Source organism: Strongylocentrotus purpuratus, unplaced genomic scaffold (assembly GCF_000002235.5).
Source record: "Strongylocentrotus purpuratus isolate Spur 01 unplaced genomic scaffold, Spur_5.0 spur5_scaffold_15, whole genome shotgun sequence".
NCBI lineage: Eukaryota > Metazoa > Echinodermata > Echinoidea > Camarodonta > Strongylocentrotidae > Strongylocentrotus > Strongylocentrotus purpuratus.
Genome location: NW_022145600.1, coordinates 17964704 through 17985843, shown reverse-complemented (window position 1 = coordinate 17985843; position 21140 = coordinate 17964704). Strand labels below are relative to the sequence as shown.

Below are 21140 nucleotides of genomic sequence, written 5' to 3'. Positions count from 1 at the left end.
GAATAGCAACTTTAAACTTCCAATTTCACAAGTGATCGACAAAAAACATATTATTAAAAGGAAACGCATCAAACTATATGTTCCTAAAGTTTAAAAAAATGAGAGAGAGAAAAGTATCAGTTTAATTATTCCCTTCAATTTATTTTGTGTTTCATTATTTTTCTTCAATTTCCTGAAATAAAAAACAAACAAATATTTAAGGGAAAATGTGTAAAACTATACGTTCCTAAAGCAAAACAAATGATAAGAGAGAGAAAATGATAACTTTTTATTTATTCCTTCAATTTCATTCGAGTTTCATGATTTTTCTTCAATTTCCTGAATATCTGCAAAAGTAGAAAAACTGCCTACAGAGTTAGCACAATTTCCACCATAATCCCAAAATACTTGGTATGGAATCATAGAAAGTTTTCCTGTGTATTATTTAAAAAACAAATATGCTTCACAGAAGCTTTTAAAGAAAACAAGATTGTTTCATCTTCTAGGGCTTGCATACAGAGATGAAAAAGTCCTCAAGAATGCAATTGTATAACAAGAGAAAAATAATTTTCATGGAATGTCATAAATACTTTAGATTTCTCTAAAAAAAATCTAAATAAAAAAAAATAAAAAAAGTATGGCAGATAAATAAAAAAAATATATGGCCTATATTGGCAAAAAAGAGGTTTATCATGACCCGCCGTCTAAACCTACATAAACCTCCTTACTTGCTATGTAAGCGGACTCATGTCTTGTCTAGTCTTGAATCTCAGTCCATAGTCCTAGGATTTGATTAGTATGTCCAGTAAAAAAGGACAAAGTTATGCCTTCACACGCTATTTTATGCTTATTTGGGTCCACTGTAAAGGTTTAAAGCAGGCCTTCACAACTAGTTTATTAGAAGCGCCAAAACAAAAAGAATTTGTAGTTAAAGTGCCACCCTGTATGGTTGACTGTGCTGCGAGGGAGCGTAGCGACCGAGCCGAAAATAGGTGGGGTCCAGGGGCGAAGCCCTAACGGGGGTAGCAGGGGGCATAGCCCCCTGAAGCTGGTGGATTAAGGACTTTCTAAAGGCCCAAATTGTGCATTTTAAACACCATTTCATTCCACAATATAATCAATCATAATTTCATATTAATGTGAAAAAAATGGTACGATTCCTGGGGACAATTACACTGGAGGTATATTTATATGTAGTTTTTTGTGTGCCATAAACACGGGAAATGTCAAAAAAAGGGAACATCAAACAAACAAAAACAAGATGTTTCCAGAGATTGGCAATGTTAAAATTGGTATCCCATCGTAAGCTAATTGTTGTTCAGACCTTAGGTTAAGATTCGTATAAAATGGTAAAAAACAATAAATTCCCCTTTCTTTTTGTTTGTTAAGCAGGCATTTTGGGCTCAAATTAGACTGCAACTTCTTGATTTAGCTGAGTATTTAATTCTAAAATATATATTTTCTTTCTTTCTTTCTGTATTTTGTTTTGTTGTTGCAACAGTCGTGCGCCACTCCGACTGACCGCAAGCGCCACAAGTGGCGCGCGCGCGCGCCGCCAGTTGAGAAGGCCTGGTTTAAAGTATTCTTTCACAAACCTGTATGAATTCAGAGCACAGTATTTATCAGGCAACTCGAGAGTGTTTTCCTTTTGCATTTCCCCATGTCACATTGACCAGAACGTATATTGTGTATGTACAGGCTTATACCCAAATAGATTTTCTTTCCAAAATACATATTTATTTAAATGCATGTACTAGCAAAAGGATGATGACTAATTTTGATTTCTCCATTATCACAAGCATCAATTTTGAAAATGGCTTTATTTAAATATTCTCATGTTATCTATTTTGATACAATGCTCCACAAGTCCATTTGGCCTTATTTTTTAGTTCCAATTTTCATTTTCTTATATTTTGCAAATGCTTATTATTGTATATATCTTTGTATTGTTTATATTGCAAATGGAAATGAATAAAACAAATTGAATTGAATTGAATTAAATGTTAGTAACAGGAGTAAAATTTCTCAGAAATGCCCAATACAAAATAGAATCTATTAACATTGATTATTATGTATTTAGCAAATCTATATGATGGTAGTACTGGCAGCTAGGCTTCAATGCCACATATTTCTCAATTGCAGTATCTATTGAGAGCGAAGATACATACACAAGCACAATAAACACTGTACACATACCCACTTTGACAATACATGTACGCACAGGCGATGCACCATCATAAATATATATATATGCACACAAATATATATCTTGTGTACCTAGATTAACACATCCACCGATTATATGACATTCATTGGGTGTGTTGGAATAGGACATCGACCGTGGATTCGTAGTCGATCTGGAGGTCGACACTGAGGACTTTGGCTCCGAGCCTGGCCGCCCCTATGGCTGAAGATTCCTTAAGCTTGAGTAGAGTGAAGTCTTTGATGTCTGGGTAAGAGTCGTTAGGTCTCGCTAAGCCAGCTAGGAAACCTTGGTCGCAAAGGGAAATGGATGACACAAAGGAAAAGGAAAAGGAAAAGGGAGATATTTTAATGTCTGACATTGGAGTATTGAAAGGAAAGAGAAGATGATTGATGCAAATGATGTCAACATTGCAGTGTAATGGTTTGGTGTTAAGAATTTTGAAGTCATTGGCCCGAATTCACAAAGGAGGTTCAAATCTTCATCTTTATAAAATTAGCACAAATTAAGCGCGACACAGCCAGAGGTCCAATATTAGACTTGCGCAAGGCAAAGTACACTTAATTTGCGCTAATTTAAAACCAAGGGTTATGAAAATGAGGGTTTAAACCATGGGTTAAATTCAAAACTGAATTCGAGCCATTCAGTTTGAGTACAGAAGAGTTCTTTGAGGCCCAGGTAGGAGTCCTCAAGAAACCTTGGTTGGTGGAGAGGAGTGAATTGTAGCGATATCTGGGGGCCGTTTCACAAAACTTGTCATCAGTGACAAATGACAGTTTGTGATATAAGCTACTGAAATCCTTGCCTTTTGAATGGTTGTCAGCAGATTTGTCACTGATTTTAGTCATTTGTCATTGAAAAAAGGCTTTGTGAAACGGGTCCCTGAAGTTAATTGTCAATGGCAAAGTCACTGGATAACAAGAGAAGCTGAAAGTTCCTACATGTATTCACATAGCTCTATGTTACAAGATACAAAAATGTGAAGTTTATTACTTTACTCTACGTCATCATAAAAACCATCGCAATTTCAGAATGTCATATCTGAACAAGACTTAAAGCACAACGTGTCAATGAGAATCGAATGCGTACATAAACCAAGGTCAGATTTTTAGAGTGCAATGACCAAATGGCATCTGAGTGTTTAATCACATGTTTGTTTCTTTCACATTGTTTTGGTTTGATGGTTTGTTTAAACTGACCGCTAAGAAAGCATGTGTATGATTGTAAGTAAGCAACCAGGGGACCGATGGCTTTAAATCCTCTCCAAGGGACTTGGTATGAGAATGAATGCCCTATCAAAGTGCACTAGCACATCGACTTGGTTTCTAACCTGGGACCTCCCAGTTACAAAACCGCTGCTCTACCACTGAGCCATCGCGTCTCCTTTGTTACTTTGTTACATTTGTTATTATTTCTGCCATTCTTTTATTCCAACTCCAAGTAGATCATCTAATGAACATGTAGATTATTATAAATGTTACCTTCCTTTAGTAGATCCCAGCTCTTCCACACAGATCCAACACAGACAATCCTTAATCCTCCTTCACCATTTAACAGGGTCTGCAAGAGAAATATCAAGAGAAACATGAAACCAAACAACTCTTTGATTAATGAATCTTGTTCATAAGAATGAAAGTAGCATTGTAGAAAATGGCCACTTGATTTCCTTCTGTCCCACTACTTTTGTCTCATTATTTGTGTATTCCTTCCTCAATTTGCACATCTACATGAACCTGTTCTTCTGATCTTCCTCTCGTAAATGGAAGACATCACCATTCTCTTTCCCCCTGTGTCTTCCATTTGTGCATGACACCCTTTCTCCATCTTCAAACCTACCAAGTAGATCTGGGGAGTGTTTCACAAAGACTAAGATGAACTTTAAGTTGGACTTAACTATGACAGGTTGTTCATGCCCCTGTTTGCTCACACCATTATGATCTCTAGATATTTTTTTTCCTTCAATAATGAATAGATTTGTGACAATTATTTGTACGTCCCTTGAGAGACCAATGCCAGTAAATGATGAGAGCAAACAGTGGCATGAGGTCTGCCATAGTTAAGTCCAACTTAAAGTCAATCTTAGTCTTTGTGAAACACTTCCCTGACATCCATCTCAGCAATGGAAGAAATTGTCTTTCTCTCTAGACTTATTCTACTTACACATTTTCAAACAAACTTGAATCAGGGTGCACCTGGTACTAAAATGATTTGAAAGAGTTGGAATCACGAAGGTACGGTACTCCGTTTGTAAATTATTTTACTGAATAAAGGGACCTAATGTTAGTGGCAGATCTCATCTGATCTACATGTGGAGAGACGGCAAACTCTGTGCTTTCCTAGAAGTCTTGCAGCTTCATGGAACAACCATAGATGAAATGGCTCATTTAAATATAGTATAGTCACACCTGTCTATAGCGACCGCCCAAGGGAAACACAAAAAGTGGTCTTTGTAGACGGGTGGTCTTTGTAGACAGGTTCCTTTAGTACATGTTTCAATGAGAAACCATTTTCAAGGAAAACAAAAAATGTGGTCTTTGTAGACAAGTGGTCACTAAAGCAGGTTTGACTGTATAAACTATCAGGTAACTACTATTCAGGAAGGATAATAGCTACATGTATCTGTTAGACTAGCTAATACTAGTTTCTCACTGATCTCATCTGATCTATATGTGGAGAGAAGGCCTTCTGGGGAATCTTCCAGCTTCATGGAACAACCATAGTCAGAGTGGGTCAGTTTAATTTATAAGATGAAGCGGATCCTAATCAAATGATCGATTGAGAGCATACATGTGACCATGCAATTTAGTATTTTGCCTAACACATAATTTTTACTAATGACCGGTCATTAGTAAAGTTATGATATAAAACATTGTTTAATGAAACAAATAATACACACCGTTTTGTTCGGGCATTATTGTAATATATGCTTTGTATTGTATTATTCTATTATTGCAAATTATGTCCTGAAGTAACTTTAACTTACAGTGTATGTGTATTTGACTTTCTTTCTTAAACTACTTTATGGTTGTATGCCCACAATTATACAATTTCCACACAACTGCACCAGGAGTGTCATTTTTTGACAGACATGGCCCATTATAAATGTTCACTATTATTATTATTATTAGTAGTAGTAAAATTACCAACACTCGGTACCTTCGAAACAAATTTCAAAGGTACCTTGTGTGGGTAATTCTTACTAATGCCCTCACTGCTGTGTATTATTTGTATAACAGTATCTATTATCCTAGGAAAATAGTAACTATCTGTTAGCTAATGACTGATCCTACCTGATTGATAGTAGGAGATACAGCTATGATGTGCCTTCCTAGTAGTCTTCCCGCTTCTTTGAACAACCATAGACACAACGGATCAGCATCATCTCTAGCGCCTGGAAGATAGAAGAAACTAACAGATTACAAACAACCCCAAACTAAAATTTCATTTATTTATGGACAGCCCCATTTTGTTACTTTATATTCAAAGGTGCGACGCACAACCATTAGCAGAGTCTAAAATGACCCCCTGTTGGCGGACTTTCAAGAACAATTTCCACAAAATATGCCCCATTTTTGTCTGAAAGTTGGTCTAAAATGGGCTCTGAATATTACCAATTTTGCGGCTTACTGAGTAAGGATTCACAAAAAGTACCATATTCACGCGACATTGGATGTATGTTATTCGAGTTAAAACAGGTTTCTCTTTGGAATTAAGACCCTTTTTTCATGACTTTTCTTGATCTTTTAAGAATACCAAAACATTTTAATTTGATATATATTTCATTATTTTCTATAAAAACAGAAGGTAAAATAGAGAATGTATGCTTACCCAGTGATAGGCGCTTGCAGAAGCCCGCAAACTTTGATTTGTCAAAGTTGGTGTAAACTTGGTCTAAAAGACCAAATCTCTCAGTAAACTGAAGGAAAAATAAAAAGTAAAGAAGGGTAAATGGTAATACTGGTATATAGTTCAACATTTAAAGGAGAAGGCCACCCTGATATTAAGTTGGTTTTAATGGAAGCAGGAAAACGAGAGGAACAGGCCACTGAAAGTTTGAGAAAAATCCGATTTAAAAATAAGAAAGTTATGAATTTTTGAAGTTGTAATCTGTGAAACACAAATTGGCAACACTGTGACGTATCCTGTGAGGTCCTCTCCACTTTGCTCTGTACAAAAATCTCATAAACTTTTGTTGTTTTAGTTATTGATGATGGAATAGATTTGTTTTCAAGGACAGGGATTGTATAGAAACATATTGCAATAATTACATTTATGGTGCATGTATGATTGCAAATTTTCTTTAGGAAAAAATAGAAATTTCCGATTTTTTAAAAGACAAAAATCAGATGGGAGGGAACCTCACAAGATACGTCAGAGTTGACAATTTTTGTTTCATAGATAGCAGCTTTAAACATTCATAACTTTCTATTTTTAATTGGAAATTGCTCAAACTGTCACTGACCTGTTCCTCTCATTTTCTGCTTCTATTAACCTTTAACCAACTTATAAGAGTGGAATTCCCCTTTAATTATTTTACACGATGGACACATGAGCACATATCTCTTGCTGGGGGGGGGGGGGGGGGGGGGGGGGCAAAAGGGCTTTGGCTTAATACACCCTACAATATTTAATGTACCCCTCCATTTTTTGGAAAGCTGACAATATGAGCAAACATATAGTAAAACTTTCAATATGAAGAGTGATTCTAGAACAGGTTCTCATCATATGCAGTCAAACTTGAGAATGAATTTCAAAGTAAGAAGAGTGGCAAGTTCTGGCTAGAAGACAAGATGTAGTCTTCTTTAATGTAATTTTGAAGGAGAATAGCTCTGAATAAGAATTCTTAGACAATATCAAATACGCAAGACACACAAAATATAGCACTGTTCTATACATGAATAATTGTGCAACTACCTCAACAGGTGCATATAGGCCTCAAACGAATTTAACATGAATTTAAATTTGGCAATGTCAATGCTCCTTTGAGACAAAGGTTACCGGTAGTAGAAAGTCTTATTTATAACTAGACTACTACACTAAACTGCATATAAACATGACCGTAGTCTATTAAAAAAAAAGGATCTAGGAAACATAAAAGTGATTCAATTTACCCCATAGTATTCCTCCATGGCTTTTTTAATGTATGTTATGTCATGCGGTGGCTGTGCTAGGTTATCTAGTGCATCAAAGACAGTCTTAACAGCTTTCTGTGAAATCCAGTACGCTGAATAGAAAATAAAATTGGACATATATAATAGTCACTGCATTTCAGTCATCTCCATAATCAGGGGAGTGTTTCACAAAGAATAAGATCAATTTAAGTTGGACTTAACTATGGCAGGTGTTCATGCCACTTTTTCTCTCACCATTTACTGGCATTGGTCTCTGAAGGAATGTACAAATCATGGTCACAAATCTACAGAATTCATGTTTTTTTATAATTCATTATTGAAGGAAAAATTATTATCTAAAGATCATAATGGTGAGAGCAAACAGTGGCATGAACGTCCTACCATATCTAAGTCCAACTTAAAGTGGATCTTAGTCTTTGTGAAACACACCCCTGGTCTCAACACTGCTCAAGCCCTATCTGCATGAATGATATTAAATAGGATCATATTTTCCAAAAGGATATGTACATCGTTATAGACTGTCTTGCAGTGGCCACCAAGAGCTTGAAAATGGTATTAGCAATAATAATGTGTGCAGGTTATAAGAGCTAGTAATTATGACAATGAAATGGATGAGATATAATCATGATAGTATGTGGAGGTGATTGATTGCTTAAAAGTTATGTTAAGTGCCACTACACTACTTGTAGCTACTTGCGCCCTCTATATAGCAAACAATGACTAAGCGGTGACCATTGGTCTCCCATGGTCCTCTCTGTCTTATGTTAATTGAGAGCTGATTTGATGAGATGCCCACCTGTCAGTGAACATGCAGGGAGGTCTAATCCCTCCTGGCCAAACTAGTGCAGTGGGGATTTAAATCATGTAGCACTAATTCCGCCCACGTACAATCTCAATGGGACAGACCTATATGGAGCTCCATGAAATCAAGGATTGACCAATGAATCAGAAGTGCCCTAGTTGTCGCAACTACATCATATCAACTAGCTATGAGCTTTCGTTACCAAGCATATGACCCCATCCAAAATAATAGTTCCCTCCCACACACAATCTCTATGGGAGGGACCTATATGGAGCTCCATGATTTAAAATGTACCAAACGGAAGTACCCGAGTTGCCACAACCACATATCAACTAGCTATGATCCTACCTAGCTGAGCTTTCCTCACCCAGCATATGACCCCATATTCCACGTTGCCACAACCACATCATATCAACTAGCTATGATCCTACCTACCTGAGCTTTCATCACCCAGCATATGACCCCATATTCCACGTTGTTACAACTACATCATATCAACTAGCTATGATTGATCCTACCTGAGCTTTCATCACCCAGCATATGACCCCATCCTCCACACCCGTGGACCGATCCATCAGGGTTAATGAGCTGGCAGTTGGACCCTGTACCTGAGATCAACACTATGCCTCCTGTATGTGGGAAATTAATACCAGAAAAGAAAAAAAAAATAGGCACGTCTTCATCAGCTCGAGTTTGCCAAATAACTCGCGATTTTAACTATCCTGATCGCAAATTAACCATTTAATCTGCGTCTTCATCAACCCGCAGATCTAATTTGGGGATATTTGGTCGAGAAAATATCCAGAGAAATCTTGAACATGCTTCCAAAATATCCCACAATATGGGAAATGGCGGGCTAATTTGCGCCTGTCCGAGCTACTTTGTGATGAGCGTATTGGTCTGGTGAAAACGCAATTTCGAGCTTTGGGATAATATCCCGAGTCTGAAAATATTGGGTTATTTGGCAAACTTCGAGCTGATGAAAACAGGCCTTATAATATTGACAGGATATGTGTAATATATCTTTCTCACTGGCCTTAGTTTGACGTGGTTCTGTCAACATCTTTGAAAAGCCTCCAAGTTAATTATTTACCAACATCACATTTTTATGTCAGGCACATGTAATACAAATTAATTACCACATTACAAAATAAAAAGTTAGAAAGGAACTTAAATAAAAACAAATTGTTAATCAATTTTCATTTGTATAAATGATTTTTGAGAAGACGATAGGTAACAGGCAGCCAATTATAGATAAAATTACATCAGGCTTAGTTCATTTTATTCAGTTATTTATCATTCATGTGAGAGCAATATCTATGCATATAATCGGGGCTTAAAAGAAACATTAGGATTCACATTTCCTCCTTTATTACATCATCTTACTGTCATTTTCATAAGAAATATTACAAAATGTTTCCATATCGTCTAAAAAGTAACAGAAAATGCACATCTGTATTGATCAATAAACAAAAAATCAACATGTTGGGACACCAACATTAGTTTTTAACTAACCGGCTTTGCAGGCAGTGGCGATAGCTCCATAGGTATCGGTGCACATGTGATAGTTTTCGCTGACGTATGGAAAGGTCTCCTTCATACCCTCAATGACCTTGCGTTGACCTTCCTTCTGTTCACCACCACTCAAAGAAAGACCCTGAAAATGGCGGAAAGAGTCCCAATAAGTTACAATGGGATCTCAATATCAGGACTTTAACAAATTATTACAAAATAAGAACAAAAATATGGGACTCGCAAAATGACCTTGTCTGAATAAGAAGTTGTTATTAATAGTGTAAGTTAAAACCATGCCAGTAAACTTTAAAGATGTGAGAGCCTACAGAGGTGCATCATTCTAATGATGGGTAGAGCAACCTCCTTGAAGTGGGTTGTTCCTTTTGCATTGACTGCTGAGCCGGGCAGATGGTTCCAGATCATTATTGCTCATGAATATAATGCCTAATATATGACCTGAGCTGAATAGGTTCCCTAAAGCTTACAGTTAAAAGTGACAAATTCTCAATTGCTTAGTACTTAATCAATCAATTGATTGTAGTCCTAATCATTTTGCCCAATGGGTCAGCTTTTGGGAAAACATTTCAAGGCCAATCATAATGCTTATGATCTGAAATATGTAAGGCAATGTAGCTTATGAGCTTTGCAGTTACTATTGACATAACAACTTGACAAGAGGTAATTACCTCTTAATGTGATAAAAATGTACCTATATCACGTATTACCCCCTACACAAAGGAAATAAGAAAAGGTTACAGGATCTTATGATAGCGAGCAGTGACTTTGTACTTTGATCATATTGACTGAGCCAAAGATGTTAGAGTAGAACTCATTGATAAAGATATGAAAGTTCAATGACAGTGTACAACTGTTTCCTTCCTATCATCAGCTACAATGAGATATGCACAAGCAATTTAGAATGTTATGTGGCTGTCTTAATATCATAAAGTGCAGGAATTATTGCTACACCACCCATTAAACCCTCAAAACAGTCCCAATTTTCCTGCTTTGGAACATTTTTTAATTTTTTAATTTTGATAAAGCCAGCTCCCCTCCCCCTCCCCCTTCTCCCAAAAAGAAATTGGAAATAGTATTATGGGTTGCATAAATGATTAAACTTTCATCATCTCCTTCTTACCAGCGCCTTGAGTGGAGTTTGAATATCAATACCAGCCTTCTTCTTTGCTTCCTCAGCCATGCTGTTGATTCTCACTAGACACAGGTCAATACCTATCAGCTGAGAAAACAAGTACAAAATTATGTTAAACCTTGGGAAATATTGCTAGATTGAAGGCATAGCATACATAACATATTGTTTGACATGTATGCTCTTGAAACAGCATGGTTGCTTCACGATCCACAGCACCATCTTATCTAGAGACACCAGCGTTTATTCAATTTCACATGATGGATCATAGGAAAAAGTTGACATCCTATCAGCGGTGGCTCTTCTTTGTTATATATCCTGGCTGAAAAGGTAAATGTATTTAAATCAGGATTTTTGGTGGGGAAGGTTTTAATACATTTAGCCTAACTGGGTATAATTTTGTGCAGATTCAAAGAATGTTTTTATTTATTCTACTCATGACATTTTGGCCACTTTTTGGCCCAAACTGACCATTATGGTCACTTTCGTGTAAGTCTGGCTCCACTGACCACCTCTATACAAGGTTAACAAAAGTCAGTTGCCCATAAAACCAGACAGTTATTTCTGTCTCTAGAGGTGAAGAAATGTTCTGTCCGACTTACCCAATGGTTGGTGCTCTGAGCTTCACTCCATGCCAGCACTGACCCACTCTCATCCATGATAACCATCTTGGAATGGGTGGCTCCTCTTTAAAATGTAAAGGAAAGAAAAACAAAAAAACAAAACCTTTATTAGGTTGGATCAAATGAAAGCTTGAATTACACTACTAAGCAAAACTTAGCACTTTTCACTCCGAAAATCCAAAATTCCAAATCATACTTATATCTGAATTTAAAATACTCTAACATGATGTATCGATTAATACTGGAAAAAGAAGTTCACTAGCAAATGAAAAACAGCGCAACCTTAAAGTTGATATTCCATGAAAATCACAAATATGGCAAATAAAGCGGAAAGCACGTAGAATACCATAATATTCATTTGATATATCAATATATTGAAATCCCTCTAAAACACGTTTTAGAAACACCTCTCAGATTCTTAGAACAAGGGAGTTGACTTTTAGCGTAAAGACAATTTTTGTGACGTAGTTTTATGGACCCCGCTGGCGCGCCGTAAACAGTACAGCTACATACAACATGTAAAACTACATCTTTCACCCAACATAATCCGTCCAATTTTACATGTTTTTTTTTTTAATGACCCTTATAATGGGTATGGTTTACCGGTAGACGCTTCAGTCGGAAAGAAAATTTTTGTGACGTAGTTTTATGGACCCCACTGGCGCGCCGTAAACAGTACAGCTACATACATGTACAACATGTAAAACTACATCTTTCACCCAACATACACTGTAGTCCGTCCAATTTTACTTGTTATTTTTTTTAAATGACCCTTATAATGGGTATGGTTTAGACGCTTCAGTTATACACCCCGTTCAAACCTAATCTGAGTACCCCCCCCCCCCCCCCCCGGCAATTACCCTCCCAAGACAATTGCCAAAAGACAAGATATTATGAGAATGATCCTATCTGTTTGGATTGAAATCAATAAAGTTTGAATTGGATTGAATTTGAATTGGGCGAGCTCCCCCGCCCCCCCCCACTCCCTTCCAAACACATACACAAAGGGGGTGATCTCGGGGGGGGGGGGGGGGGGGGGTGGTGGTGGTAATTGTCCCAGAGTTCCTAGAAGTAGTGTAGGGGGTAATTTTCCGAGTTGGTCATTGTCCTGGGGGGGGGGGCGGGCGGAGGAGTGTGATTGTCCTTGGGGGATAATTGTTCCGCTGGTACTTAGCAGGGGGGGGGGGGGGTTGATTTGTCCAGGGAGTAATTGTCCTAGAACCGCGTCAGGGACACATCCTTTTTTTTGGGGGGGGGGGGGGGGGGAGCTATGGCACGTATGCCGGACCTGGATCTCTTGTCTGCATGTTGTCTTATACTTTTAGCACACAATCTGAGTCTCCTCCCTTTACAAATTATTTGTGAATAGCCACTACTACTAGTACTAATACTATTAGCAGTAACCATGGCTAGAAGAATCCTGGATCGATGAACAGGCAAGTATAAGTTAGAGCAGGCACGTACGCAGGGTGGGGGGAGGGGGTTAAACCCCCCCTTTAGTTTTTTTTTATGTGTGTATTTTTTAGCAAAAAAAAAAAAAAATTGCCAATGGCTGACATAAAAAAAGTGACCTTACCCCCCCCCCCCCCTCCTCCTAAGGAACAAAATGTCAAATTTTCAAATATCGAGACCACTGTAGCTGCAGTGGTATGGGGGGGGGGGGGGTACGTGCAGCCACGTAGCCGGGGGGGGGGGGGGCATGCCCCCAAACAAATTCCAAGATCAGTTGAACTTTTTTTGACCTCTATCGATTACATGCATGTGCCCCCCCCCCCCCAAAAAAAACAACATCAAACTATGGCTACCGCCTACGTGCCTGGGTACGTGGAAACGAAGTAGGTAATATACACTCCTATATATTCCAATAACACCCCCCCCCCCCCACCACCACCACTATCCCTTATCCATTCAATTCCAGTCTACATCACTATGCCCTCCCTCTTCTAATCATCCTCAATCCTACCCACTGTAAATAATTAATAAAACCCTTAAAACGAAGTAGGTAATATACTCATTCATATACTGTTTACATACTCTTTTGAAAGCAGGCCATTGAACTTCAATTCGATTCAATTAAATGTATTTCTCCACAAATGCCAAACATAGGAAAATACATAAAATCAAATACATACATACAATACAATGCAATAATAGAACATAAAACGACTCCAATGTATGTTTAAAATAGAACCCTAACCCTCATCTCCCCCCAATAATAATAAAAAATTATACAATCAAAAGTAAATAAAAGGTCAAATGATGAGGTGGTACCAATAACGAGAAAGAAGAGGGAGAAAATATCAAAGACGGGGGAAAAAGTGCTTCCGTGAATGTTGTAAATGATGGATTACTTGAGTATCAGGAATAACCTTAACTTACATGTACATGTAGTCTCAATGAATACAATGAAGGACAATTTATATCAGGTGGAACATGACTCCATATAGGCCAATTGAAGGCTTTCTGTTTTTGTAAGAAAGTCTTAGCTATTATGGGTATATGAAAACTACTTACATTTCTTGCCATATAAGAGTTCTGTATAAAAAGGTCATCAAAGACAGGTGGCAAGTTGTTATGTTTGTACTGGAACATGAATTGACCGAGCAGCATTAACATTTAAAATATTCATCCGTTTTAATAGGGGTGCATTTATGTGCACAACCAACCCCCCCCCCCCCCCCCCCCCCCCCCCCCCCCCCCCCCCCACACAAAAGTAGGTCTGTAGATTCAATAACCGTGTCACTTGAACACCTGCATGTGAATATGACACAACTTATACACATGCATGTAGAGCTGTTGACTGAAGTTAGGAACCAAAAATAATAAAAACACACTAAAGTATAGGATAACTTTATTGATGGCCTGCCTTATAAATATAGCCAGCTAGCTATCTAGCTGCGCTGCATGCCTAGACTACCTGTATGCATGGGGCCTGCGTCTCCCTAAGTAGTCCGACCAGAGGCTATAGGCCTTCCTAGTCTTCATACTGTAAACCTGTTGCGTAGTTTGCAGGCAGCCAGGCACAAACCCTGGTCAGTCATAAAATAGTGTCTGCACTATAAGACTACCATAGGCCACGTTCTATAGCTGCTCCTGACACAACCAGTAGGTAGCTCAAGGCACAATGATTTTTTGATAAAAAGTCAAATTAGGGTCTTGCGGATTACCTGTTGCGCACGCGTGCACTACTGTTTTTGTATAAAGTATCGCATGTATTATGGGCGAGTCGAACAGCTTTTTTTTAGACGAATAACTTTTTTGAGACGAATAACTTTTTCATGGCATGCATTCAACGCCGAATAGCTTCTTTGTTGAATACATATTTTTTGTTGAATACCTTTATTGTCAAATAAAAAGTAAAATAATTCCTTGGAATAATATTTTTGTAGAACAAAACAAAATGTGCCCAATAAGATTTTGTCAAACTAAATTTTTGTCGAATGAAATTTTTGTCGAATGAAAGTTTGTCGAATGAAATTTTTGCCAAATAAAATTTTTGTCAAATAATTTGTTTGACAAATACAATTTTTGACGAACAATGTGTCAAATGAAATTTATGTCGAATAAAATTCTTGTCAAATAAAACTTGTCAAATGTTTTCTGAAAGTGTTGAATATACATGTATACATTTGAGTGAAATATATTTTTGAAAGTGTCGCATATATTTATTTGTTTCCCTAAAGGCGTGCCATACCTAACTTCATGCACGAGGGTTTACAGTTGATTTATCAAGATATCCGATCCATCAAAAATAAGTTAATATCATAATTTACATGGCAAGATATCATACAATCAGTTGGTACCACTTTTTACTTACAATTTTGAGGAAATCTGCTCTCAAATTGAAGATTTCCAGACCCTTATCGGTAAGTTGATAATTTTTCGGAACGGACGCGAAAGATTGCAAACTTTGCTGATCTTTTGACAATATTTTCACAATTTCTTACCCAATTCCAAAGAAAATTTCATCTTTTAAGTTCCTCTTTCCATTGGTGATAACTTCATTATCAGATTTTCGAAATCTTACTGATTTTTTTGAGATAGCGAACTTAGGTCACACGCAAACTTTGGTCACACCACCATAAGTAAAGACTAAAGTCAAAGACTGAGCATGTGAAATATGCCTAACTCCCCAAGACTAACTCCAGGGAGCTCCGACACCAAAGGCGTTGGCGAGAGCTCCCTGGAGCATGGAGTTACACTAATTTGCCTAAACAAAGGCAAACTTCTACTTCTACTTCTACGACGATACTCAGCAGGATCCATAAGTCAGGATGTAGTGCTGAGGAATAAACTATCTAGTTCTTGTTGGTCTAGATGCTTGGTGGAAGCGCTCCCTTGAAGCCCTCCAGTGAAGTAGCATCAAGGGTGATCTTTGAAAGTGCATTCCATGCAGTTACTGTCCGAGGGAAAAATGAGTTCTGGTAGAGCTGGGTGCGGGATGGGATAGCCAGCAACTTCTTTGAGTGATACTGTTGTGTGTTGCTGGCAATCATGGGTGCTGTGTAATGGTGTGCATTGATGGCTACTGTTTTGTTTTGGATCTTGTACATGAGGTGGAGGCTTGCAGCATTTCTTCTCCTCTCCAGGCTCTCCCATTTCAGATGTTGAATCATGGCATAGATCTAGGCCTAGACTCTAGACCCTAATCATGCTAATAGACCCTATATTTCAAGTTTACTCGTGTTTTATACTCACCCTTCGATTCCTCCATAAAATGCTTTTCCAGAATCACCCATTTTTCACGACTCAGGTGGAGAAAAATAGCTGGTTATATGCTGATTTTACTTCCACAATAGCATTAGCAGCTGGGAACTTCCTTTTTCTATTCGCTCTGATCTGGCTCTCGATCTCGATTGGACTCATTTATTAACCTATATAAACATCGATTTCGTTTGGCTTATGAGAAGTATTAAAATGGCTTGGACCTGACCCCCATACCACGAAAAGTGGGCGTATCTTCCCCTTTCGTCATCGGCATGCGTACTAATCGTGATCGTAAATTGGCTTGCACGAGCGTGGTGTGTGGCTGTTTCAAGCTGACATTCCCGCGAAGAATGTCGCCCTCTTTGTTCAACAATTTATTAACTTCATAATTTGCAAAACTCTTCGTACTCGTGCACTTTACAAATCGTCAAGACAGTGCCGATTTTATTCTATTTTGTTTATTGATATACATTTTACAGGAAGGTTTCAGAGGACGTACAAAATGTTTGGCATTGTGAGAACACACTTATCACATTTAAGAGTAGTTCAGCGGTCATGGGAGCCAATTAGTGCTACAGGATCCCTCCAAATACAGCAAGTCAGATGGAGAAAACGAAGAACAGATCCGAAGGCCAAATCCAAAATAGGAAAGGTTCGGGAACCCACTCCTTGGGATCCATGGGAACGTGCTTTCTTGGTAGAGAAAATCCCTCATTATAACTCCACTATGAATGCTGTCAGGTAATCTACCTTCAAATCGTCATAACTATTAAATTTATCGTGAAGGAATATTTCTTGCACTGTCCCATATACTGAAAATCATGTGACTAAATAAATGTGTTAACAATCGGTGCATGGGAATTGGGGGGGGGGGGGGGGTGTTTGGACATTCAACAAATGCCACACGTCTGCTTTTGATTGATGTTTACTTTTATTGAAATGATGAACATGTATCTAGTGGCCGTATGCATACTTAGTAACTTAAATTTGTGATATTGTGAGGTTTTTTTTCAAGTGCCAAAACTGCAAAATATTATAACGTCGGGGAGCAACGGCAACGCCACTTATTTTTTTTATCAAAACAAACTAGACCTATATTGATCTATCTTGACTTGTATATTATTGAAATTGTATTTCTCATAACAATTTTGTCTTCTTCTTCAGACGTTTATTCAATGCGGAACTTGAGAGGAAAAAGGATGAAACAGCAGAAGGTCTGTCCAGTGTTGAGCAAGAACGGGAAGAGGAGGAAGAATTCAGGCAACTACTGAAGTGGAATGAACAAGAAAATGCAAAGATAAATGCAAGAAGGTAATATCATCTAAGAATAAGTGTACAAAAGTGTTTAATAGTTTTCACATGATCTTTTTTATTCATAAATAAAATTAATTTCAGAACAACCTTTTTCTTCTCCTTCTCCTTCTCCTTCTCCTTCTCCTTCTCCTTCTCCTTCTCCTTCTCCTTCTCCTTCTCCTCCTCCTCCTCCTCCTCCTCCCTCCTCCTCCTCCTCCTCCTACTTCTACTTCTTCTACTTCTTCAGTTTAGTCTGATTCCTTCAATTTTTAAGGTTCTTGCAGAAGTTTGGTAAAGTGTGTGTCACAAGGGTGGGGTCAGTAAAACTTAATTCTTAATAAAAGGATAAAACCATGCAAATGACATTTTCTTGTTTTTCATGTTTATTGAAGGAAAGAGAAACTTGCTGCCAAGGCTAAAGAGAATGAAGAAGAGAATCTGCAGAGGTTGCTAAGGAAGGAAGAGCAGGAGGCAGAAGAAACAGAGAGAATGAGACAGCTTGTCTTGCAGGAACAGGTAAAGTTATTTTATTATTAGAATTGAAATTAAAGATGTCAAAGTTGAATACATTACATTGTAGCATATATTGATATGTAGTGAATTATTTGCGTTTTATAGTTCACAATTTTTACAAGGTTGTCTCGTACAAAAGATTTTAAAAGAGAATGCATAATAATAAAAAAAATGATAGACCTGTAACATAGAGAAATAATAATTTGAAATATGTGGAACCTACTAAGAAGCAAAGCTTGTATATTAAAGGCTCCTGATTAATAGGAATAGTCAGTCATATTGAGCCTTAATTTTAAATTGTTGTCATATTTTGTTTAAATACCTTGTCATACATGTGTTGCTCGTTTCTTTTGTGGATGTGGAAGATCAAATGTGCATCATGGGCAATTATGTCAAGAACCTGTTCAGCTTAACTTATCAATACTGCAAGATGGGAAATACTTCCGTCACTTGCCCTTTCCCACAAGCTATGGGATTTCCTTCTTATTCATTGCAAATGTGTTTGGCAAAGTCTGGAGATCATGTTGATGAGACTATATCCAACCATCCATTGTCTGTAGGGGGGTAGTTGGGAATGGGATTAGTCTACAGCACTCCAGTCTCAGTCAAGTACATTATAAATGAGATGGGAAAGATAGACCAGTATAAATCATATAAATCTCAGTGTTCATATTTATTCATTTATCATTTGTTAATTAATGCTCTCACAAGCTCTAAGCAAGGATGAATCTATTGCTTCTACCGAGATTGAATAAGGCAGTAGAAGCAATAGATTCATCCTTGTCTTGGATATGGGTAATTCCATAAATTAGGGACCCACTTTGTGACATTTTTTGGTGTCTCTGTTACATAAGGAACCCACACATATTTGTGGCTCTGAGTAAAGGCTTAAATAGTGGAGTGAGATTGTAAAGAGATTAATCCAAGCATAATATTGCATCCTAATACCTAGAATTACTTAACAATCATACTCCAGATTAATTTAAGCCCTGACTCCACTATTTAAGTCTTTACTTAGAGCGAGCCACAAATAAATGTGGGTTCCTGATGTAACAGGGACACAAAAAATGTCACAAAGTGGTTCACTAATTTATGGAATTACCCATATACATGTAGTTATGCAAGATATTGTTGAGAAATGGAGGTGGCATAAAATCCCAGGATTTGTTTTCATGTACATGTATACATGTATTGTCCGTTGATGATGAATCACTGCTATTGTCAATTTTATTTTCATTTTATTCAAACTAAAAGGAGGCCAGCAAGACTTTCATCACCATGGAAAGCATGGAAGCTGCCATCAACGAGGCTTTGGACAACCCCAAGAATTATAACTTCCTCATGAAGAAGAGCGGAGAACCCATCCTGCCGGAGGACACTGCTTGGGAAGGTTTCAAACAGAGGACAGTAAAAGCCAAGGATGAAGAGTTAGTGGAGGGAGATGGAGATCACATAAAATCAGCAGAGAATTGATCTCTGATCATGTGATGATATCATATCATCAGGTAGTATGTGTATCATGTTCTTGGATTAGACTTTTTGAAGATGTCAAGGAACGACAGTGCTCACCAAATTTATTGACTTTAAGATCAATTTATCCTTTTTCATCCCATTATTGATCTGCCAAGTACGTTCAGCATTGATCGTGAAGGAAGTCTATTGAAAGAGGTGCTGATTTGTTATCTGTTTTATGCAGTGTGTGTTTGGATATTTCTATCTTGTTAAAATGTAAGTTTCTCTTGAAAGTAATGAGTGATTGTGCAAAGAATAGTTTTGGGAGAAAACCTATATGGAAAATGGTTTGTAAATCACAGGTGACATGCAACTTCTTTAATGGAGACCAGAAATGTGGATTTTTATAGGAAAGCAATAAAGAAAGAAGTTGAATATTCAGTTCTAAGATAAAAACATATGTAATTTTGTGTAAATTAATACCAGAGGTACATGTGCATGTAATTTGTATTGCCAGTATTCAAACATTATATGCTGCTGTTGCACTGGAGTGATTTCAAACAACATATAATAGGGAAGGCAATACCAGATGTCATCTGTTGAGAGTTGGAAGGGCGTTACTACGTTATTTGATATGAGTTAATGAACTTCTGGTTTTCAGCAGATGACACGAGATATTTTATCTGGATAGGACTCCACGATATTTGTTACGAGTGTGCTTTTGTCTGAAGCTAGTTACTACAGGTCCATGTGTGGTGCTCTGACATGTGCTTTTGTCTGAAGCTAGTTACTACAGGTCCATGTGTGGTGCTCTGACATGTGCTTTTGTCTGAAGCTAGTTACTACAGGTCCATGTGTGGTGCTCTGACATTTGTCACAGGCTTTATTTTGTCAAATGTACAGCTATTTGGTTAGGGTTAGGGTTGCAATTGGGTTTTAGGTTATTGTACAGTGTTGGGTCTATTGGCTAGTCCTTGGCCTTCTTTATCATGAACACCCATTTATACTGATAAATAACACACACAAAATCTTCAAGGACACCTATTCTGAGTATTTTACCATCAAAATATTTTATTTCAGAATCAATCACAAGGCACATTGTAGTGCATATATACATTTCTTAAGCTGCAAGTAAATATAACATGAACTTTTGATTAACCTTCTAACCTAAAGGCACTAACTACAAATGATAGGCCAATACATGGGAGGGGGTGGGGATTGAAAACTACTGACCTAGGAAAATGTCATACATATATTAGTAACTTTCTTTACACTTCCAACTTAAACAGCTGAGGGAACGTACTGTATTTTTCAGCAGATTCCTTTTTCCTGTTAAAAGACAACATAGATTACGAATGTACATGAGTTGACTCGTGAGGGTTATATGTGAATTTCCTCTAAACTCTAAGAGGAGATGTCTATCAATAAAAAAAAAACTTTTACAAATACAGTAATTCCTGAATGATGTGATTAATTTAGTGTGGCACAAAAAATAGTCCTAAATAAATTATGGACATTTTTGCCAAGGTGAGCTGTTTAGGGTAATTTGTATTGTTTGCTTATATAACAGTGAACTAACATTGTACGTTTTGATCTGCTCATAATTAAATGAGGCAAATACAGCAAATCTATGGATAAATTGTAGTACAAGTACATGATTGTCCATTTACATTTTTAAAATTTGAATATTTAAAGGTAATACAAAGTTTTGGGAAATTTTGAAAATTGGGTGGATAGTGATTCTTTACAATTTTGATAAATTTGGATGCCCCTG

At 37.4% G+C, this 21140-nt stretch overlaps 2 protein-coding genes across 5 annotated transcripts; one reads left to right on the top strand and one right to left on the bottom strand.

The window, feature by feature from the left end:
- Positions 1–1590: 1590 nt before the first annotated feature.
- LOC586039 (N-acetyl-D-glucosamine kinase) lies at positions 1591–16386 on the bottom strand. Its single transcript, XM_030985730.1, has 10 exons — positions 16100–16386; positions 11381–11465; positions 10770–10868; positions 9632–9773; positions 8635–8745; positions 7294–7406; positions 6011–6098; positions 5473–5573; positions 3664–3742; positions 1591–2470 (listed from the first exon to the last, which is right to left on the bottom strand). The coding sequence occupies exons 1-10, from the start codon at positions 16138–16140 to the stop codon at positions 2289–2291; spliced, it is 1041 nt and encodes a 346-aa protein (XP_030841590.1). The 5' UTR covers positions 16141–16386; the 3' UTR covers positions 1591–2288.
- A 103-nt stretch (positions 16387–16489) lies between these two features.
- On the top strand, positions 16490–21008 carry LOC586089 (28S ribosomal protein S26, mitochondrial). 4 transcript variants are annotated; one of them, XR_004064157.1, is made up of 5 exons: positions 16490–16849; positions 17273–17419; positions 17794–17917; positions 19169–20110; positions 20215–21008. XR_004064157.1 is itself a non-coding variant. In XM_785884.5 (4 exons), the coding sequence occupies exons 1-4, from the start codon at positions 16611–16613 to the stop codon at positions 19385–19387; spliced, it is 729 nt and encodes a 242-aa protein (XP_790977.2). In that variant the 5' UTR covers positions 16490–16610; the 3' UTR covers positions 19388–21008. The 4 variants fall into 4 exon arrangements, 1 of the variants encoding a protein (XP_790977.2); XR_004064155.1 differs by having other exon boundaries at positions 20163–21008; XR_004064156.1 differs by having other exon boundaries at positions 19169–20162.
- Positions 21009–21140: the final 132 nt, after the last annotated feature.